The 19,515-nt window shown below is 36.5% G+C and overlaps 1 protein-coding gene across 1 annotated transcript in view; it reads right to left on the bottom strand.

The window, feature by feature from the left end:
* LOC149302761 (protein kinase C-binding protein NELL2) overlaps positions 1-19,515 on the bottom strand; it is a 150,340-nt gene that overhangs the window by 46,223 nt on the left and 84,602 nt on the right. The window contains exons 4-11 of the mRNA XM_089481970.1: positions 18,232-18,405; positions 18,061-18,157; positions 15,663-15,735; positions 15,483-15,565; positions 14,498-14,626; positions 11,594-11,696; positions 4,269-4,360; positions 300-402 (exon numbers count right to left, since the gene is read on the bottom strand). Coding sequence (XP_089338096.1) covers positions 300-402; positions 4,269-4,360; positions 11,594-11,696; positions 14,498-14,626; positions 15,483-15,565; positions 15,663-15,735; positions 18,061-18,157; positions 18,232-18,405 — 854 coding nt within the window. The remainder of the gene's footprint in view (positions 1-299; positions 403-4,268; positions 4,361-11,593; positions 11,697-14,497; positions 14,627-15,482; positions 15,566-15,662; positions 15,736-18,060; positions 18,158-18,231; positions 18,406-19,515) is intronic.

Genomic DNA, 19,515 nt, shown 5'->3' with positions numbered 1-19,515 from the left:
TGCTATCTCAATGATGTAAAGTAAGCATTATCTAGAGGGTAGCATTGGGTCTCTTTGAAGCTCCTTGAAGCTCAGAAAGTCCAAAAGTGTAGGGCAGTGCACTGTCCCATGTAATGGCCCTGGAAAGGCTTTGCAAAGAAAACCAAAAATGAAATCTTCCAATAATTTCAGTATATGGTGGTTTCTTAAGCCAACCTGCATGTCGACTAGCCGTGTCCAGTCTGCCAGTTATAAAACTCTTCAAAATAATTTGGAATTTGCATTATTCACAAGGGCACATTTTTCAAAGTTTCACTTACCTTTGCATACTTTGCAACAGCTGTTCTTCAAAGTCATCTGCTGTGACTGTGGACAGTTCAAGGGTGGGCAGTTTTCTGACTCTGCACGTTGCATTTTACTGTTCTGCATAATGATGAAAAAAATATTATCTATATATATATATATATATATATATATATATATATATATATATATATATATGCATTTTATCAGATTTACACCAATGCATTTACAATTGCATGAAAAAATGTGTCCCTTATCCAATATTTTGCATATTATTGGCATTGATAGTTATTAGATCTTCAACTTAAACTTAAAGAAACAATAAGGAACAGATCCGTGTGTAGAAAATGTACTAGTGCAGCTAGAAGCTGCCAAAAAAGTTAACATGCAGAGTAAACTATTGCATGTCTGTAAAAGAAAGACATCAGACCTCTCCTTTAAATAGGTTACTTACTCCCTGACCATGAATGCTACAAGTGTGCTCACATGCTAGCGATAGCAGTACTGCCCCATAAAGCCTGCTAGGAAAGATCATTCTCTGAATAATTACACGTGTCATTTTCCCAGTGCCAGCCAGATATATCCATATGAAAAGTGTGTCACATTTCAAAGATTTGCCAGAAGAACAAAACTGCAATCAATTAAATAATTTTACCTAATAAATTATTCTATAATATGAATAATGTGTGGTGATAATTCAGTCTAGTCCTGTGATAAGGCAAGTTGGGCATACATCTGCCATAAGCCATTTGCCCCCATAAAGTATATTTTAACCATGTCCAAATATACCCATTTCCTACATCACTCTCAAATATTGATTATCTAAACAGGCCCCTGTGTTAAGAGTATTGTAGGTGCTTTATAACCTTTTGCCTGTACATTTTACAAACACGGCAATCTTGATCTACCAGGATCCTGTAAATCATATTGATATATATCATGAAGCGTAGTCCACCTGATTTATGGCTGATTGCGACCTGAGCAAGTCATTCTCCGGCTAACAATAATAATACAGAGAGAGAGAGATGAGCTGCTGACAGAGACAAATTAATATCTCTACAATAACCAATGAATAAATCATCATAGAAATAATACCTTAACTCTGTAACTAATCAATCACAGCCTGTTAAACTGGTTACTATGATTAAAATCACCTTGTTAAAGAAAAAAATTAATGCACATATATTAAGGCATTGTATAATGCGTAACCGTCCCATTTGGGAGCTCAGGAATACATATGTAAATGCATATGCATACCGCTGAGAAGGCATATGGGCATACCAATTGGGATTTTTCACTGCCATAATATAAACTAAATAAAGAGACTTCATCTGCTCCATCACTTCCTCCATCTGTATTTCTAGCATTAGTGGTTTTAAATCTAAAACCAGAGGTTGTATTATGCTCATAATGTGTGCCGGCTTTGTTTGACACACTATTTCCAGAACAATTCGGGGAGAATGAATTGTTTCTGTCTTTTCTTAAAGAATAGAAACACCCTGCCTTGTATTATTGCACAGAATTTGCTTTCTTTTTGTCTCTAAAGAACTTTTACATGAAACAGAGGGACAGAATAGAAGAACAGTTGTTACAATGTCATTTACTTCACCAAACACCTGTGCACTATTGTAGAAACTTTAACTGATTGACTCAGTCAAGAAAAGTGTAGTGTTTGAACAGAAATATAGTATAATATACTTACTTTTGATGTTTAATTGCATTTAAGCCTATAGATTATACTTTCTCCTTTTTGTTTGTATTGTGTCTGGATATTCTGTTTATCATACAAACATATAATTTGATGGCAGATAAGAACCACTTGGCCCATGTAGTCTTCTAATTTTTTCGGATCTAGAAACTTCGGACCTTGGTTCAGGATAGTTTTTTTAATCTTTTTATTAATTAATTATCGACAAGGGACGTTTACAGCATTTGGTCCCATTTGACAAATCCCATTTGAGCAATAAACAGCAAAAGGTCACATCAATCAAAAATATCGATGCAAATTACAGTCCATCAGACTTACATCAGACAAGAAAAAGGAGAAATGGCAAACGTGTATTAGCTAGTTCGCACTCCAATAAACCCACAGGCACCAAAACATGTCAGCCCTGCCCCCAGACTCATTTCAAAACATAATAAAAGATGCTCGTTATCGATGCCCTTGGTACACACAAGAGAAGCTGGTGGTGCCTATTCCTGGTGACCAGGAAGAATAGTGCAGTCGTCCTTTTCTCTTCCGCTCCCCTACCAGGATGGTTTTATACCTTGTCCATGCATGTTTAAATTATCTCACTCTATATATCTCTCCTTCTGCTAAGAGGCTGTTCCACTTACCTACTACCCTCTCAGTAATGTAAAACTTCCTTCCAGTGAGAGGCTATTTTACCTGGCCATGTGGAGCAAAATTATGCTGAGCTTCACTCCCTTCTAACCCTTTTCATTCAAAGGCTAACGGAATAAATCAACCTCATGCAAAACATAAGGAAGGAAAGCTAGGATGACTCTACCCTGTGGCCTACATACTTACCATGTGTGTATATAAGCCATTTAAGGCTGAAATAACATTACATGTGTCTGTTGCTTGTTTTTTTTTAAGAGATGTGAAAATGGTAAGTTTACCAGTCTCAGTAAATCTTGCATATGATTCCCACATACAGCTTTAGTATGCTAAATCAAGTTATTGCAATGTTAGTGAGCCTGGGAAAGCATGTTTATCTGTAGCCTCACTTCCACTGTCAATTATCTTATAAAAAATGGCTGTGCTGCACTTTCTCAAAGTATGTAGGAGATGGAAGATTATGCTGCCCTGATTGAACTTCTGGAGCCTGGGGACAGTCATCAGTATCATTATCATTGAGGCTGCCCCTATGTCATACATTTTTCTTGCTGACAGACTGCCTTCAACAAGAGTGCAGGCCAGAGGAGGAAAGAAAATGAGATGCTTAGTTTTCCCTTTGCAGTATTATGCTAAATCAGTCTGTTAGACTGGAGGAATTTAGCTCCCAAGCTGGTCTTGAAGATAATTTATGGGGCAAAACAGATATCGACGACCTGTACATAACAGAGATTTATTATAGTCATCTGTGTCTAACATATTCTGAGATTTGCTCCTCTTTACTAATGATCCAAGAGTTTCACGACTACCCTGGCAGCGGCTGATCTTTTTTAAACGCATGCTCTTCTTGATACTGTCCATCAACTCTGCATCTAATAAAGTTCTAAGGTAATGCAGTGAGTTCCCCTTTTGATAAATTGCATATGTCACAGGTGTGATCACTCCTAGCTTGAATTAGAGAAAGTCTAAGTGAGATATTCATGTTTTTCCACTTTTATTTCATTCTTCTTATTTCTGGTGATTGCACTAGCATGGTACATATTTTTAGCAGTTGTCTCTTCTAGAAGGATGCTGATCAGAGCGGAACATTGACCATAAATTATACAATTATCTCATTATCATCAGTAACCTATTGGGTGCATAGGCTACTTTAACACTATAAAAAGTAGAAGACTTCATATATATATACACATTTCCAACTAAATATAGATAGATCTCATATGGTACAACCAACGACCTATACAGATCATCCTGACTCGACCAACTCATCCCCATCCAAGCAGTCCTCGCTACACAAATTTCAAAATCACTAAAAACCCGGATTGTTTGAGAAGCCTACAACCTTTCTTTCTAACACTCAGCCAGCAAGCCATCTGAATGATCAACAACCTCTACAAATCATCCTAGATTCAATCAACTCATCCCCATCCAAGCAGTCCTCTCCTACTGTTTCACCTCCCCTCAACCACCGACTAGAATGCAAGCTCGCAAGAGCAGGGCCCTCTTCTCCCTTTGTACCAGTTTGTTATTGTTTGCGATCTTCATTTATTTTACTGACTCTACTGGCGCTATATAAATTAATGTAATGTGATAGTATAGTTTTTGTTCAGAAAAATAGTAGGAATGAAAAATAAAAAGAATGCATTACCTTACATTTGAACAGAACACACATGCCTGTACTGGAATAGACAGCTTCCTGTTCCCCTTCAAAATACATCTGGCCTTGATATACGCACACAGCTAAAAAAGAAAATGAAAGAATTTGGTAAAACATTCAATGCATTATGCAGAATACCATCTACCTAATGTGTTAGATAGGAATGGTAATGTTAGCGGCTCCAGAAAGGCAGCAGAGAGAAGAAACCAGGGCAATAATGTCTTGTGATCAAAGGAACTGATTGCAATGCTAATTAGAACAAATATTTAATTGGTATTAATGCTGAGTGTTCCATATTTAAAATATTGTCCAAGAATTGATCTGCAGAAAAAATCTTAGTACTCAGAGCTTTTTTATGTGCAGCATGAGCTACTAGGATTGCGGAAAGTAACCTTTTATTTTTGTGATTAATGTCAATCAAAATATAACTGCTCATTGTTTCTGATGCAATTTTAACTCAATAAATAAAAAGTGGAGAAAGGTTATTTTTTTTAGCATAAGCCTTAGAAGTGCAAATTAAATTGATTTTCTGTGTAGCAAAACATTTAGGTCAAAGGGATTATAGAAATAATACCTAAAGGGCTATGCGAAAAATGTTGTGAAGAACAAACACATGAAATAAGATTTTGCAGGTGAAATTATGAATAAAAAAGGGGGGTATGCCAAGTGAAAGTTTTGCAACTGCCAAAATAATACCCTGAACACCTTTTTAACTTCCAAGGATTATATATTGATAATTTGATATAATGTGGCAGGCAGTGAACTAATTGTCTGTATTCATACCATATAATATGGCTCATGCTAGTTGAAGAGAGAGAAGAAGACACAAGAAGCAACCCATTAACAAGCATCATGCCTTTGACATGAAGTCATCATATGAACAAGCTGTCACAAATAGGTCAGTTATGTATTATTGACAGTATTTAACAGTTTATTGACAAAGTGATAGAAGATTAACAGCAAAGCAACAATCCGAGATATGTTTAATCAAACCTGAGAACTCCTCAGAGTCTCCAGGTGAAGGTCTATTTTCCCAAGTCTCTGGGACACTTCCATGAATGGCTAGCAATGTCCCCTTATACAGCGGCTTCAGAGGAGAGGTAGAGCTCCAGGTAGCCATGCTGGAAGTTCCCAATTATGTTTAAAAGGAATTGGATGCCTCCAGTCCCTAGACTTCCCGTAAAACAACATATTTTAAGATATTTTCACATAACCTATTATCTTACTGAGTAAGCAAAATTACAGGAGGGTTGAATAAATTAATACATTTAATGTTCATTGTTGGACAGTTTCTGAAATGTTCAGACTTGGTATCTTCAGGATAAATTAAAAGAAAATGTTACATAGGAAATCATTAAAAGTTAATAGTTGTAGTCCAGTCTGGAGCCGATGGGGGTCATTAGTTCTTTTTAAGATTAAGATAGAAATAGCAGATTAAACACAAAATGAGAAGGTCTGGGAACAGTGTGGCATTTCCCAGATGCACACACTACTTTTATTTGATATAAAGATATGTTTTAGAATTTTCTTTTGCTTCCAAATGCAGGATTGGATCAATTGGAATAAAACTGGATTCACCTTAGGCTGACCTACCTTACTTGATGCTGTATCTGGGATAAACTTTCAAAGAAAGATGTTTCTCCTAATTTGTAAAGCATGATATGTTCAATTCACACAAGTCTGTAACACAGCTTTCAGGTTGTATTTTGTTGTATTATCCAAAACTATTTTCCATGTTACTCATGAACAGTTTTAGATGAAGGGGGTTATAATAAAAAAAGTCTTATTGTTGAAATATTTTGTCAGAGAAATGTTTTTGTATATCAATGTCTTATATTGTTATATAGAAAATTGGACAAACTGGACAGTTGCTAATTAACTCACACTCTTATGTGTCCGAATGCAAGGGAGGGTTGGCACTGGGGGAGGCAGAGGGGCAATCGGCCCCTGGGCTGCCCTTTTTTAAAGATTCAAAGCCACTTCCTAAATAAGAGGGTATCTAGATTAACAAGGGCTTTAGGGTGCAGCTAAACATTGTTTGTGCTCCATTAAGCATTCTTCTAAAAAAAACCTTTATACTGGTTAATTTGGCTGTTTTCTTTGTTTAATGTTTAAATAACAATTTATTGCAATGCTCAAGGGCTTTGGCTTGGTAACACGCAAGACATTAACAAAATAATCCCTTTTACTTAAACAAAGGGGATAAAACAATAAGATGCAATTTCTAACCCACTACTGATCTACGCCTCAAATCTTTGTTACTTAGCCATTGGGACTATGTTAAGATATATAACTTTGGTCAGGATCCAAGCAACGTTTTCATTTTTATTAAGAATTTTTCTGGAACATTTACACAAGAGGAAATAAATAATTGAAAAGAAAAGAGTCACCGAGAAGAAACCACATTAAAAGTTGTAAGTCCTGTAAAATAAAGCGCAACATGATTTGTTAATCTGCTCATGTACACGTTGGAACAAGGTGTCCAAGCAATAAAATAAAGCTGCTGGATTCCTAATGTTACAGGTTTATTAAGCAAAGTTATCTTTTAAGATAAGCAGGTAAAGAGGTTTTATTGGAGATGTAAGTCAGCTTATTGTGATTTGTGTGATTTAGACAGGACTTAGCTTTAAATTGGTTTCTTCTGTGCTTATTTCATTCACAAAGCATATCTCCTATGTACAATGCTGTTTTAACTCCCCTTTTTTTGTATGGTGGGGGTATCTTATAACACTCTCTTCTTCTTTAACCCTATCATATGCATAATTATTTTTCCATATTAAGCTATATTTTCTCAATTATTAGGCTGCAAGAAATTGATTAGAAATCGTTATGCAACGTGGAGCAACAGATCTCAGCTTCTATGGACCGTAAACGTAATACGTCTAAATCAAGCACAACCTATAGGTAGTTTGTATACATTAATTTAGTTATGATGGATACACATTTATAAAATAATTAATGGGTAATATTTATTTTATAGTATAATCATTGTTCTAGTGACAGACTATTAATTTGTTGTGTGATCATTAACCTTAATTATTGTGGAAAATGTTCACTATGAAATTAAGATTTTTATCACGGCTATGTAGTGTTATGTTTTTAAAGTGTTATAAATTAATGTACACAAGAACACTTAGAGTTGTTAGCAGTATATTAGACTCTTATGAACCCAAATGGTTACTAGTGACTATAGCTAAAATGACATCCTTTAAGAATGAGCATTTTTAACATTATTAATATGTTTATTAGATTTTATGTTACCTGCATTTCAGCATTCTCCCCCCCTCTCTTGCACCCAACATCTCTCATTAAAATGACACACTCACATTAAACCGAATGTATGCTTTCTTACTCAATTTGTTGTGTGAATTCGTGGGGAAAGTAGGTTAGGTAATTTAAGCAATAACATTTCCCCTCCTACCTTATCATTGACGTGGCATTACAATATAAAGACATACAATACATTTCATTTAAACACTGCTCCCTTCTGGTGGAAGCACACTTACACAATCTACACTGTCCATGGTCCTGATTCTTTAATCCTAATTGCAAAGTCCTTGTTACTACAGTATTTAGTTCACCAGCCACTTGCTTGGTTACATTTCCAATATATTAAGGTGTGTTTTTAGATCAGAATAAGGGAGTAGTTTTAGAAATCTGGAGTTTTTTGGCATACCCAATTGACCCATCTATTCTATGGTGATACAATTGTATACAAGTGGGGAACCGCAACAGTCCCCCCAATTCAGGCATACCCTTAAGCTGGCAGCCAATGCCTCAATGAGTGTGAGCACCAGGATATCAAGTCATTTCCCAGTGAGGCAGCATGCGAGGACCAAGAGGGAAGAACAAGAGAGTGTAAGTATGTTATTGTGTGCGTAAGTACGTTAGTATATGTGTGTGGAAGTATGTTTGCGTATGTATGCAAATGAGTGTATGTATAAAGCATTATGTATTATACTGAGATGGTGGTAGATAAACAGCCTCCCAGCAAAATTGGTACAGGCTAATATAGTGATGGAATTAAAACACACATGGGACAGGCATAAAGTCTTTATCTAAGACAGGACCAAGGGGGAATTTACATTAGCAACAAGGGCAAACTATATGAGCGGAATGGCTAGATGGTTCTTATTAGCCATCAAACTCTATGTTTACTCTATGTAAGGTTGTGAAGCTAATATATCCATGAAGAAATTAAAAAAAATTCAAAAAGGTAAAAAATGTCTTAAGAGTTTAAAGGTGCAAAATGACACCAGCAGGATATGTTACATTTATTTTTGTGCTAGTTTGTTAATAATTGCATGCATTACCACTGGGTTTTACAGTCAGTCATTCTATTTCTTACTTTTCGTAAGAAAATAAAATGAAGCCCCGCTAAATGCTTGTATTCCATAAATTCTTCATGTGCAGAGGGAACTGGGTAACGTAAAGTGACCCGAGATCCCAGACTGACAGATATCTGCTTCAGGGATTCTCACACTTCACTAACCACCCATTGTAGCAGGTACTGCTTAAGGCATCAGACGCAGCCCCTGGAGAGGATGGAGGAGAATCAGAATGGAACTAAATGTTACCTTTATTTCACTGGCAAATAACAGACCTATAAACTCCTACACAAACCAAAAAAGTAGTTCATGGTAAAATGATAAGGTCCCCCACTAGTAACTGAATTGCTTAGAGAATAAAGTTACACACATAGTAAACATACTAGCATGCAAGAACTATGTGATCATATACACTTATACTGGACACATATATTCATACTATAGTTAGTTGATTACAGGAACAAAATCACAAATACAATTTATTTGCATGTCTTTTTTAAATTGGTTGCTCTGCCAATGAAGAATCCTACCTCCTCCTTTCTTATATTACAGTATGTATAAATAATCACCATGGCAGAGTAGGTTGCATACATGAGACAACTAGCAAGATTAAGAGGTCAAAGCAATATAAACCTTGCAGAGATGATAGGCTCTTTGATCTAGAATGACATTTTTTCTTAAGCTTTGTAAAATAAAACTTTGCTGCATAATATAATTTACATGTTGTTGAAAACAAATATGTTTGTGCAAATGATGTACTAATACGTAAAAAATAAAAAATAAAATTAAAAAAAATTAACATCACTGTTTTTAAAGGATTATTCTACTATGGATGCTGAAACCTATCACTCAAATACTGCCAAGCATCCTTGTAAGGGCACCTTGCATATTTGAATAGTAGTTGTTGCGTAGGATAATAGCAAAGCACCTGGGTAGACAACAAAGTATGGAAATGTGCTTTGAAGCACTATGTGGCTTCAGGTGTATTGCTTTGTGGGGGTGGAGAACACAATATCGTGTTTTCTCATTTTATATTCCATGGCAACGACACAAAAGCTTAGTAGTATACAGATGATTGCTTGCCTGTCGAGATTTGAAAGTGCAAGCTGCCTAAGCGGCGCGCTAATTGTCCATTGCTGGACATTAGTTATATAATAGGGGTCACTAAAATGTCAGGAAAGTTAAGGCATAAAGTTTTGGAGGGCTAGGTTAGCTATATCTAATTCTAGGTTGCTGGGCAGGCAGTTTATTTAGCGCAGCTGATTGGTTAATAAGCTGTGCTGCAGCACGAGGTTTGAGTGGGCATTCTGTGCGGCGGGAAAAATAAGCGCAGCTGATTGGTGCAGTCAGCTGTGTTCACAGCGTGAGGCAACTCTAAAATAAATAAATAGCTGCGCGCAGGGAGATTAAATTCACCTCAAGAGAAATCTGCAAGGAGCTGTTGCTGAGCAAGCGTCCCCCCCCCCCTTTTGTGTTTAAATGTAATGTATGTGTTATGTTATATTGTCGTAGTTTTATAAGGGGTAAAGGTCACCTCTGTGTTGAGGTGGATAGAGGCTTGGTGTTACACAATCTGGCTGAGAAAGGGGCGGATTGTATTTGGTGTATTATATATATAAGAAGTTATTTGGTTATTACGTTAAATGGTTTGTGTTGATGATGCCTCTTATACCCTTTTAAATAAAGCTACGGCCAATTTTATCCAATTTACAATTCTGTGTCTGTGGTTATTTTATTGATTTGTTAGGTGTTAATATGTACATGCAATGGACAGTATGCAGCATACACCTTCTTTACTCGTAACATTGTTGTTATGTACGCCATCCATTGAAAATAATAAAACGTGTCTAATTTGGAAACACTTTCATATTATTTACCCAGCTGTTTCACTGCTTTAGCAAAGTGAAAGCTTTCCTGTTATCTCAAAGCCCTGTTTCACCAGTATTTTTTTTCCAGAGCAATATGCACTACGTCATTCAATTTTAAAAAGGGCTAAAAATAGGATATACCAGCAGAGTAAATAATTTATTTCATTTGCTCCTCAGCAATGTCAGTGTGCTGCATTGCTATTATCTCATAGTTTTCTAACAGGGGCTTTATTTTTATTAAATCCATCTATATTTCCCCAAGCAGGAGAGAAACATGTTACAGGCGATACGTGTTATATATGATATTTATTTTCCTTGTTTGCCTGTGAGAATTCGATGGTCTTTTTCCCACACTGACCACGTTACAAGGTTTTTAATCAATCTAAAATAGTACAGTGCAACCACAAAGCCATGAACTACCCCAATGGAGTTGGCTAAAGCCCCACAGAATGACTATATGACATCATTAGTTAAGTTTAATTATGTACTTAAGTTCAAAACAACAATGAATGACACAAAACATTTTTTTATTATTTTGGACGAAAGTTGCAACAGGGTTGACATCCAGTCTTCCAATACTTCGCATTTTTCTGTCCCTTGAAAACCTATTGCCTATTTTAAATATTTCAGGCAATCTCGCTATGCATTAGTATTTCTGGATGAAATGTTTTTTTTCTCTTCTGTTCTGGAAGTTAAAATGTACCCATTCAAACAAGATGTACTTGTTAATAATGATGAATAAGCACTTTTCTTCCCTAAAGTTGCCCTAACTGTTTACCTGCCACAAGATTCAGTCGCCCTAGCTGAATGCACCACTTAGCTGATCACTGGGCAAGGTTTCTGGGGCAGAAAAAGAGGGTGAAAAACAGTAATCAATGCTAGCAGCCTTACAGCAAGCTCTTTTATCATTACTGCCACGTGCAGACCAGACCTAATTTTCTTCCAAATTTGAGATTTTAGGTGTTTTTTCATCTAAAATCAATTTTTTGTTAACCATTCCTAGTAAGTAAATAAGCCTGCTGTGCCATTCATGTTTTCACTCAGTGCCGAAAAACAACAATGCTCTTTTCTTACAGCATAAAATAGATTTACAGTATTTTGCAGAATGGTGCATACTTACGCTGACATTCTTTACAGCATTTGCCAGGAACATATGCAGGTGCAGAATTATCCATACAATTGCTCACAGGGCAGATTTGTGTTTCACATTGAACAGTCCCATTCTAGAAAAATAATGCAATCACAGTACATACAAAGTTATAATAGATTGTTAACCCCAGCCCCGTACTAAATGCCACCTTACAACAGGCACAAGTTAGCAAGACAAATAGAGCAGTAAAATAGCATAGAATTTGTCAACACAGAAATCTTTGGTTATGACATTCTTGTAACCCATGTACATTATAAATCTAAAATTATGTACTTGGAACGTAAAAACCCCAAGTATTATTGGGGCACCATTCTATCAGCAACAACAGAAGAGAGGGGCTTGAAAATAATTATTAATGAGGACTTTCTTTTTCTTAACCCCTTCAATCCCAGGGGTTTTTGGTACCTCAAAGCCCAGAGCAATTTTGCCATTTTTGGGGTATGTCGGTTTAGCGATGATTCTCTTTTCCTGTGAATAGTGTACCCATATAAACTATATATTGTTTTTTCAAGGAGAGATAGAGCTTTCGTATGATACCATAGTTGGATGATTAGCTGAAAAGTTAGAATGAGAAATTTAGTAAAAACTAGCAAAGATTAGAAAAAAACTAATTTTTTTTACATTTTCCCTCTGAATCCTCACAAAATTAGGTAAAGTGATGGAAAATCCCCTCCAAGTTTATTAATTCAGATGTCCTGATTTCAGAAATACCTAATTTATATAGATTTTCCAGACTTTCCCAGCACCAGGGAGCATACTATAAGGTGTACAATTTTGTATAATTTTTATGCCTATGGCTTAACGGGTTTGGGGGTTGTGAACGGGGGCAGGAGGGTTATACTGGCTAGATGTTATGCTAGGGCAATGGGAAGTAAGGTTTTTTAATACATTTTTTATTATCTTTTTTTATATATTTTTTTTTATTTTAATTTTTTTACATTTGTTTAAATTTTTTATATATTATTTTTACACATAAATGGTTAGAGGTCCTCCTAGGGACCTCCTGAACATGCCAGTGATGTCACAATGAAATCACAGCTCACATTATAATTTTTTTTTGTATTATTTATATTTATATTATTATTTTAATGATTTATTTAATATTATTTTTTAAATGAATTAACTTTTTTTTTTTTATGCTTTTCTCTTTCAGGACGGGAGGGGGAGTGAGAGACATGGTTTCTCACTCCCCTCCCCGTGATCCCCCTGCACCGATCGCAGCGTCTCTGTGCCTCATCGGAGGGCAGGATATCCCCGCAGGGGATATCCTGTCCTCCGATGACCTTCTGGGTTACGTTAGCAGTGACGTAACCCGGAAGGGAATGCCCGATCGCGCGCGTTTGCGCGTTCAACTGTAACAGCTTACCGGCTTTCATGCCGAAAGCTGTTACGGGAGATCGGGCAGCAGAAAGCCGGCGATGCCAGCTTCTGCTGCCAGGGGGAGTCCAGGCTGGTCTCCCGTGCAGCGGCAGGGATGTGTCCCTGACGCTGCACGAAGGGCGGGACGTCCATATAGGTTTCTTCGTGGGCGTTTTTTGGACGTCCCGGTACGTCTATAGGGGAATGAAGGGGTTAAAGGTAAGGAGGTAATGCAATAAAAGAAACAATCAGGGTGCTGTGTTGAATAGCTAGATCCTTTAGTAGCAGAAAGAGAGAGGGGGTTCTGCAGACCTCACCTGGAGTATTGTGTACAGTTTTGGAAACCCCATCTCCAGAAAGATATTGACCTACTGGATGGAACCCAGAGGAGGGTAACTAAAATGGTAAATGCTTTGCAGCATACACATTATCAGAAAAAGACTTAGGGATCACAATAAGTATGGTTTGGATGAAACTAGCGGGTCAGAGGTTTACATGTAATGTAAAGAAGGTTTACTTTAACGAGAGGGTGGTAGACAATTGAATAGCCTTCTTCCACAAGCAGTAAAGGCTAAAACAGTGACAGAATTTGGGATAGGCATATAGCTATCATGAATGTAAGATAAGACCAAGGACTTATTAAGCTTTACATCAAGAAACGTACACTAAGTGTTTCTATAACCCCTCTGCTATTGGCAACGGGCAATTGAGATCCAGTTTCCAATATGATCCAACTGGTATTCAAACAGCAGGGGCTTTTCCTATTCTCCTGCCCGACATGTTAAAACTTTAGAGAGCTCAGTAATAGCGCAAATCCCTCCAGAGCTCAAAAGGCCTAACAAGGTAATATTGTTAACCATAATAAAACACATCAGTACAATTTAAAGTAGTTACAAATAACATACATGAAAATGCTATGTATAAAGTTGTTTCGTTCTATTTACCAGATATTTTAGATAAAATTTAAATTTTATCCTGAATTTCTGTCCCCTGAGGACCTTAATCACAACATTTCTTATGCCTTGGGTAAAATGGCATATGCTCAGCAATCATGTGCAGAAGTATTTTACTTTATTTTAATGGAACCTTTAAAAGCATGTTCTACCTATTTGAACTTGCGTTGAACTACAAAATCAGGATAGTCTGGCACATGAGCCACTGTGGACCATAACTCTGATCATACATGATAGTAGATACAGTATATGCATGGTGTCTACATGGCTGCAGCTTATCTCACAAGATGGGTTTATGTGTATTATGACATTCAAGAAACAGAAAGGATAATCAATAAGCTGTAGATAAAGGGGGTCAAAAATATAATTCATTACATCTGTACAAATAATACTTCATACATAAAAGGCACTTTTAATGCAGTGTTACACTTCTATGGGAACCGCACATAAAAGCGTAAATCCTAAATGAACCTGCTGTTTTAAAATTCACAGAGAAAAAGACAGAATCTTGCAGAAAAAAAGGTACACAGAGCCAGAGCAAAGGAATGTAGACTAGTCTTACCATGCATGTACATTTCTTACAACCGTCTGTCCAGGAATCCAGTTCTCGATAAATATTGCCCTTTACAGTGCAAGACCTCTCACAGTAGCATTGATCCAACCTAGTCATCCTCTGCTCTGCTCTTGACAGCTGTAAGCACATTTCACATGTATAAAAAGGGTTTTTCCTACACTAGAAAGATATTCCACAGCTCTGTCATAATGCATATGGGTAAAACTTCTGCAGTGGAAAGTATGGAATAAGGCTGATGAGTAAAGAATGGTATGATGTTATCCTAAAAAAGGAAAAAACAATATGATTTCTAGGGATCAATGTAGCTCCACTATGGCTTGAAGTAGATATATTAGGCTTGATAAAAAAAAACTGTGACCATTGTAGCGAGAGTGAAAATAGTGTTATATATATATATATATATATATATATATATATATATATATATATATATATTAAATGCTATAAAAACAAGCCATGTTTTTCTCCTGTAGTTCACTTTAGTTTTGTATGATATTCCTAATTCCAATGTTGTCCTAAGGATCAACCACTAACCTAAATAGACCTTCTGGGGAAATTCATTGTATCCTATTTATAACTCAATAGTGCATCCTTTTTATGAAAACATAGTAGAGTGCATCACAAGACAGATATCATTTCCGCTACTATCTGGTATCAGTCCTGAGACCCCTTCGTCATTGAGAACGGAGAAGAATTTATTTAATATCCCTGCACCTCTGAGTATAGCGAACTGCCTCCATAAATACACACAAGGAATAAGAAAGAAAAATTCACTGGTTGCAGAATGTGTCTACAGCTTGATACAATTATGTGGATGTGGATGTACCGCCAACATCTCAAACAGGCGGGGGGGGGGGGATGTTTGTTTTATGGACATGATTAAAGGTGCCTAGAGGGCAGGTTTTTACTCTGACATTATATGTGACATAGATCGTGATCACATGGTAGCTATGAATAAAAATTATGAAAATACCTTTGCAGATGTCTTGGCTAAGATATCTTGCAACTCCATGATTTTTTGAACAAGTCCATGGAAGTCATTACATGTTGGGCAAGCTTAAACATTGAGGAAGAGAAAGGTAATTCATCTTTAATCAGTACATTCATTGAAATAAAGCTGTGTTAATGAGCAAAAATATAAGTAAAGACTTACTGCGATTAAGATCTGGACACTGAGTGATAAACCCTTGAGGCATGACAACAATTTGTAGGTCTTGCATTATCCCCTGAAGACAACAATAAGTGGAAATGCTTTGATGTATTGTCTGGTATATTCTGGAGAAAGGTTTGTTATGTACAAAATGCTTTCTATAAATCAATTTGAAACAGAGTTACAGAGTCCAATTAAAAAAACTACAGCAAGCATATAAAATCTGCTTACACTTTAAATAACATAATTTACTTCCCTTTATAGGATATTACAAATTGATTTTGGTAACAGCAATCAAAAGGAAATATAAAGAATATACACTACATAACATAAATATATATATATATATATAAGTCCATTTTGCATGCCCATAAAATATATTGAAAACTATTCAAAATAGACTTCAATATGAAATAAAAAAATAAACATTAAACCTGCCGCTGAAATCATGTCATCTGGAATTTTGAAACATTTTTAAAAAGGCAGGCCCAGCAAGTAAGGAGGATATCTGCATTCTCCTAAATGTTATCCTCAATGTACATATTACAATCGAGAGTTAATGGCCATCATCTCAGAGATGTCTAACAAGCCTTTCTCTTTGATGCACGCCAGCCATAAGCTTGTCTTATTCACAGTATCTATATATTGTCATTTAAAACTCATATTTCACCTAACACCTCATCACGTCAAGCAACATCCGACAATAAGCAGGATAGGCTCAATTAATATAATGGGCAATTAATCTTCTCATTTGTCATTCAAGCCAGGCCAGGCTTGACCCAAATATCCAATCATAGCCCAGCAACAGGCAACAGTAGTATGATTCAACCACTTGAACCACTGTGAGTAATAATTCTTATTAATAATTCTTATATAAAAAGGACAGGTTAAAGAAGAAATATTAAACAACTTTAAGAGTACTTTAATATGCTTCAAGCAGCCAATCAGTGGCAGGAAAGCACGGAAGTGCTTGCCGCTCATGTGCATGGGGTTAGCATTGGACCTGACTGGAGGTAAGCATATCATGTCCAGGAGATGTGTTTGGTAAACACATCTGCACACAAAACAACTGGAAGTTGGAAAAGGGGCAAAGGAATTTGGGGATTCTGCAGAATTCCAACATGCATTAAGAAAATGTTAATTAATAAGCTAAATGCTTTGATGGCAACAGTTGACCATAAGGTATGTCCCCTTCTGTCAAGCTATGGATTGTTGTTGATGGGTACAAATATCCTTTGTTAGTGATGGATAATGGAAATAAGAGAAAACTTCAGAAGAGGAAGTTCATATTCCTATAACACTAAACTAAATATCTCCAAAACAATGATTTGATACGTCTACTTAGTTATGGTGAAATTTTCCTTTAAACACAAAAATAGGCATTTTGCTTTGTGTATTAGTCTAACCAGATCCCTCAGAGAATGTTTGCAGGAAGCCCTACGTGCCTCCAGGCCCCCATGCTCCATCAACCTCTATTAAAATATTTTTTTCTTAACTAATTATCAGGGAAATGGACAGATTTATAGAACTAATGAATGACATACAATGAAGGCTACAGGAAGAATACAAATCTAGATAGAGATAAAATTGCTATTCTTGGAAACAGGAAGGGTTTATTATGCACACACAGAGCAACCTGCTTTCTACTTGCCATCCTCAGAAACATATCGGGAATAAAATTTCTCAAAAACAATGTTACTTCCTCAGTGGCTGCCATTTAAATTCTGGAATCCCTGGGTATAATAAATTAAACTTTATATAAAATTATTGTCTTATTCCATATGTCACAAACATATTGGTATACTGTAACATGGTGAACGCTGAATGGTGGTGTTGTGTCTTATGATGTGATCTTTGGCTACATATCCACCATCATAAATCTCAGGTTTTTGGTATCCGGTTCAAATCTGGAAACAGCGGCAGGGAACAGGTTAAGGAGATTAAGACTTAAACATCTTATGTTTTAAAGGGACACTAACACCCTTCATTGGTGTTTCACAATGCATATATGCTTATATACTTAATTGCCGCTCCTAGTACTCATGCACAAGCACAAGAATTGGAGTGTCTGCACGATTCCAGTGCATTTTTTTTTAAGAAACAGCAGGGATTTGAACTAAACATTACTAGCATGTTTCTGGCACAATGCCAGGCTAGCATGGTACATGGTATAATGTGACATTCAAGTTAAAAAGGACAGGGCCAAGTGGCACTGCAGAGTGTTTCACACAAACACATTGCAAGCAGGAATGGCTCAAGGGAATCATGATATTCACTGACAAGAACAAAAATACCTTTAATACAATATAATATGGTCTTATTACATAGCAAACTAGAACAAGACATGGTGAAAACCGTAAATAAAATATATGACCATACTAAACAAAAACATATCACCTACCTTATAAAAACCGTGTGCATTATTTCTCTGCCCAACCCATAACGTTGAACCAGATGGTACATCCATGTATGGTTTTTCCACAATTCTTTCATAAATCCTATCGAATAGAACACATATATTTAGAAACTGTTAAAAAAAATGAACTACATCGAAATGGTGTAATTTCCTTACTTGTTACAATCCACATGTAAGATCAAGTGAGACGCACTGATTGCCAAGGAGAATCGATGCCATTTGTCATCTGCAAGAATGTAAGGGAAAACTTCTGTCTGAGAATGGTGGCTTCCTGAACGGTAGTGTAACCGGACTTCATTGCGATGACCACTGCTTTCAAGCTCAAGATATCTGCATGAGGATCGAATATTGCACAAAATGTCAGTATATTGGTATTAGTATCTCATAAACTTCGTCATGTACATTTAAGTTAATGTTTACTGGATATTTATAGAAGCAAAATGTATAAACACACATACAGCCCTAGACTTTTCATACAGGTCTAAATACCATACGTACATACATGGGAACATAACTACTTCCTTCCTCTTTCTGCATGGTTAGGAATAAGAACTGATTGATTAAGCATTGCGTCTAGGTTGAGAGGAGGAACTGGCTCAATAAGGGTGGGTCGGGGGCAGGGCCGACCCAAGACATTCTGCTTCCTGGGTCCAAGGATAAAATGCTGCCACTCACACTCCAAAAGTACACCCACATCCACTTTGTTATATTACAATTAATACAGTTAAGATGAAACTTATCATGAAGTGTCATGCACACACACTTACCTACCCAGACACAGAGTCACACACGCGAACATATGCTGACATATACACAAGCACTAAGACACACCCCAACACAACTACACATGTTAACACACACTGACACTAACATAACTTTACACACACACAGATACACTAACATAGCCCGACACGCTAACATACACAGACATGTGTCACACAACATGACGTCATGTGACCCCAACATGCTACTTGGGTCCCAGAGCGGTCTGGAATAAGGGATAGGAAAGGGTAAGGTGGTTGAAGTTGACAGAACTGAGGGTGCTGAGCCTCTGCCTGGCTGTTACACCTGAAGCCTTCCCAGCATCATAACTGATGAAATGTAATACTTGAAAAATCATCCCCTTAAAATAAATACTGTACTTTGCAAACATGGCAACTAGCATTACACTGTACTTAACACACCCCTCCAAAAAATAAGTGCCCACTATCATCTTATGTCAAAGGTTATCCTAGATGCAAAGCAATTAACTTAGACACTAAATAGAAAAAAAAAATAGTCCCAGGTATTCTTTTACAATTCTGTCGTATATATTCCGAAAAATGTTATTATAAACACAATAGGAACAAAACTCTGCACTCAAGTAGCTCAGTGGAGACTTGTTATTCCTGCTACAAGAATTTGGTTTTCAGCCAGAAGTTTACACCTTCTTTACAGGCT

This window comes from Sceloporus occidentalis, unplaced genomic scaffold, assembly GCF_023333645.1.
Source record: "Sceloporus occidentalis isolate IW3139 unplaced genomic scaffold, rSceOcc1.0.p SCAF_17, whole genome shotgun sequence".
NCBI lineage: Eukaryota > Metazoa > Chordata > Lepidosauria > Squamata > Phrynosomatidae > Sceloporus > Sceloporus occidentalis.
This window is presented reverse-complemented; position numbering and strand designations above follow the sequence as displayed.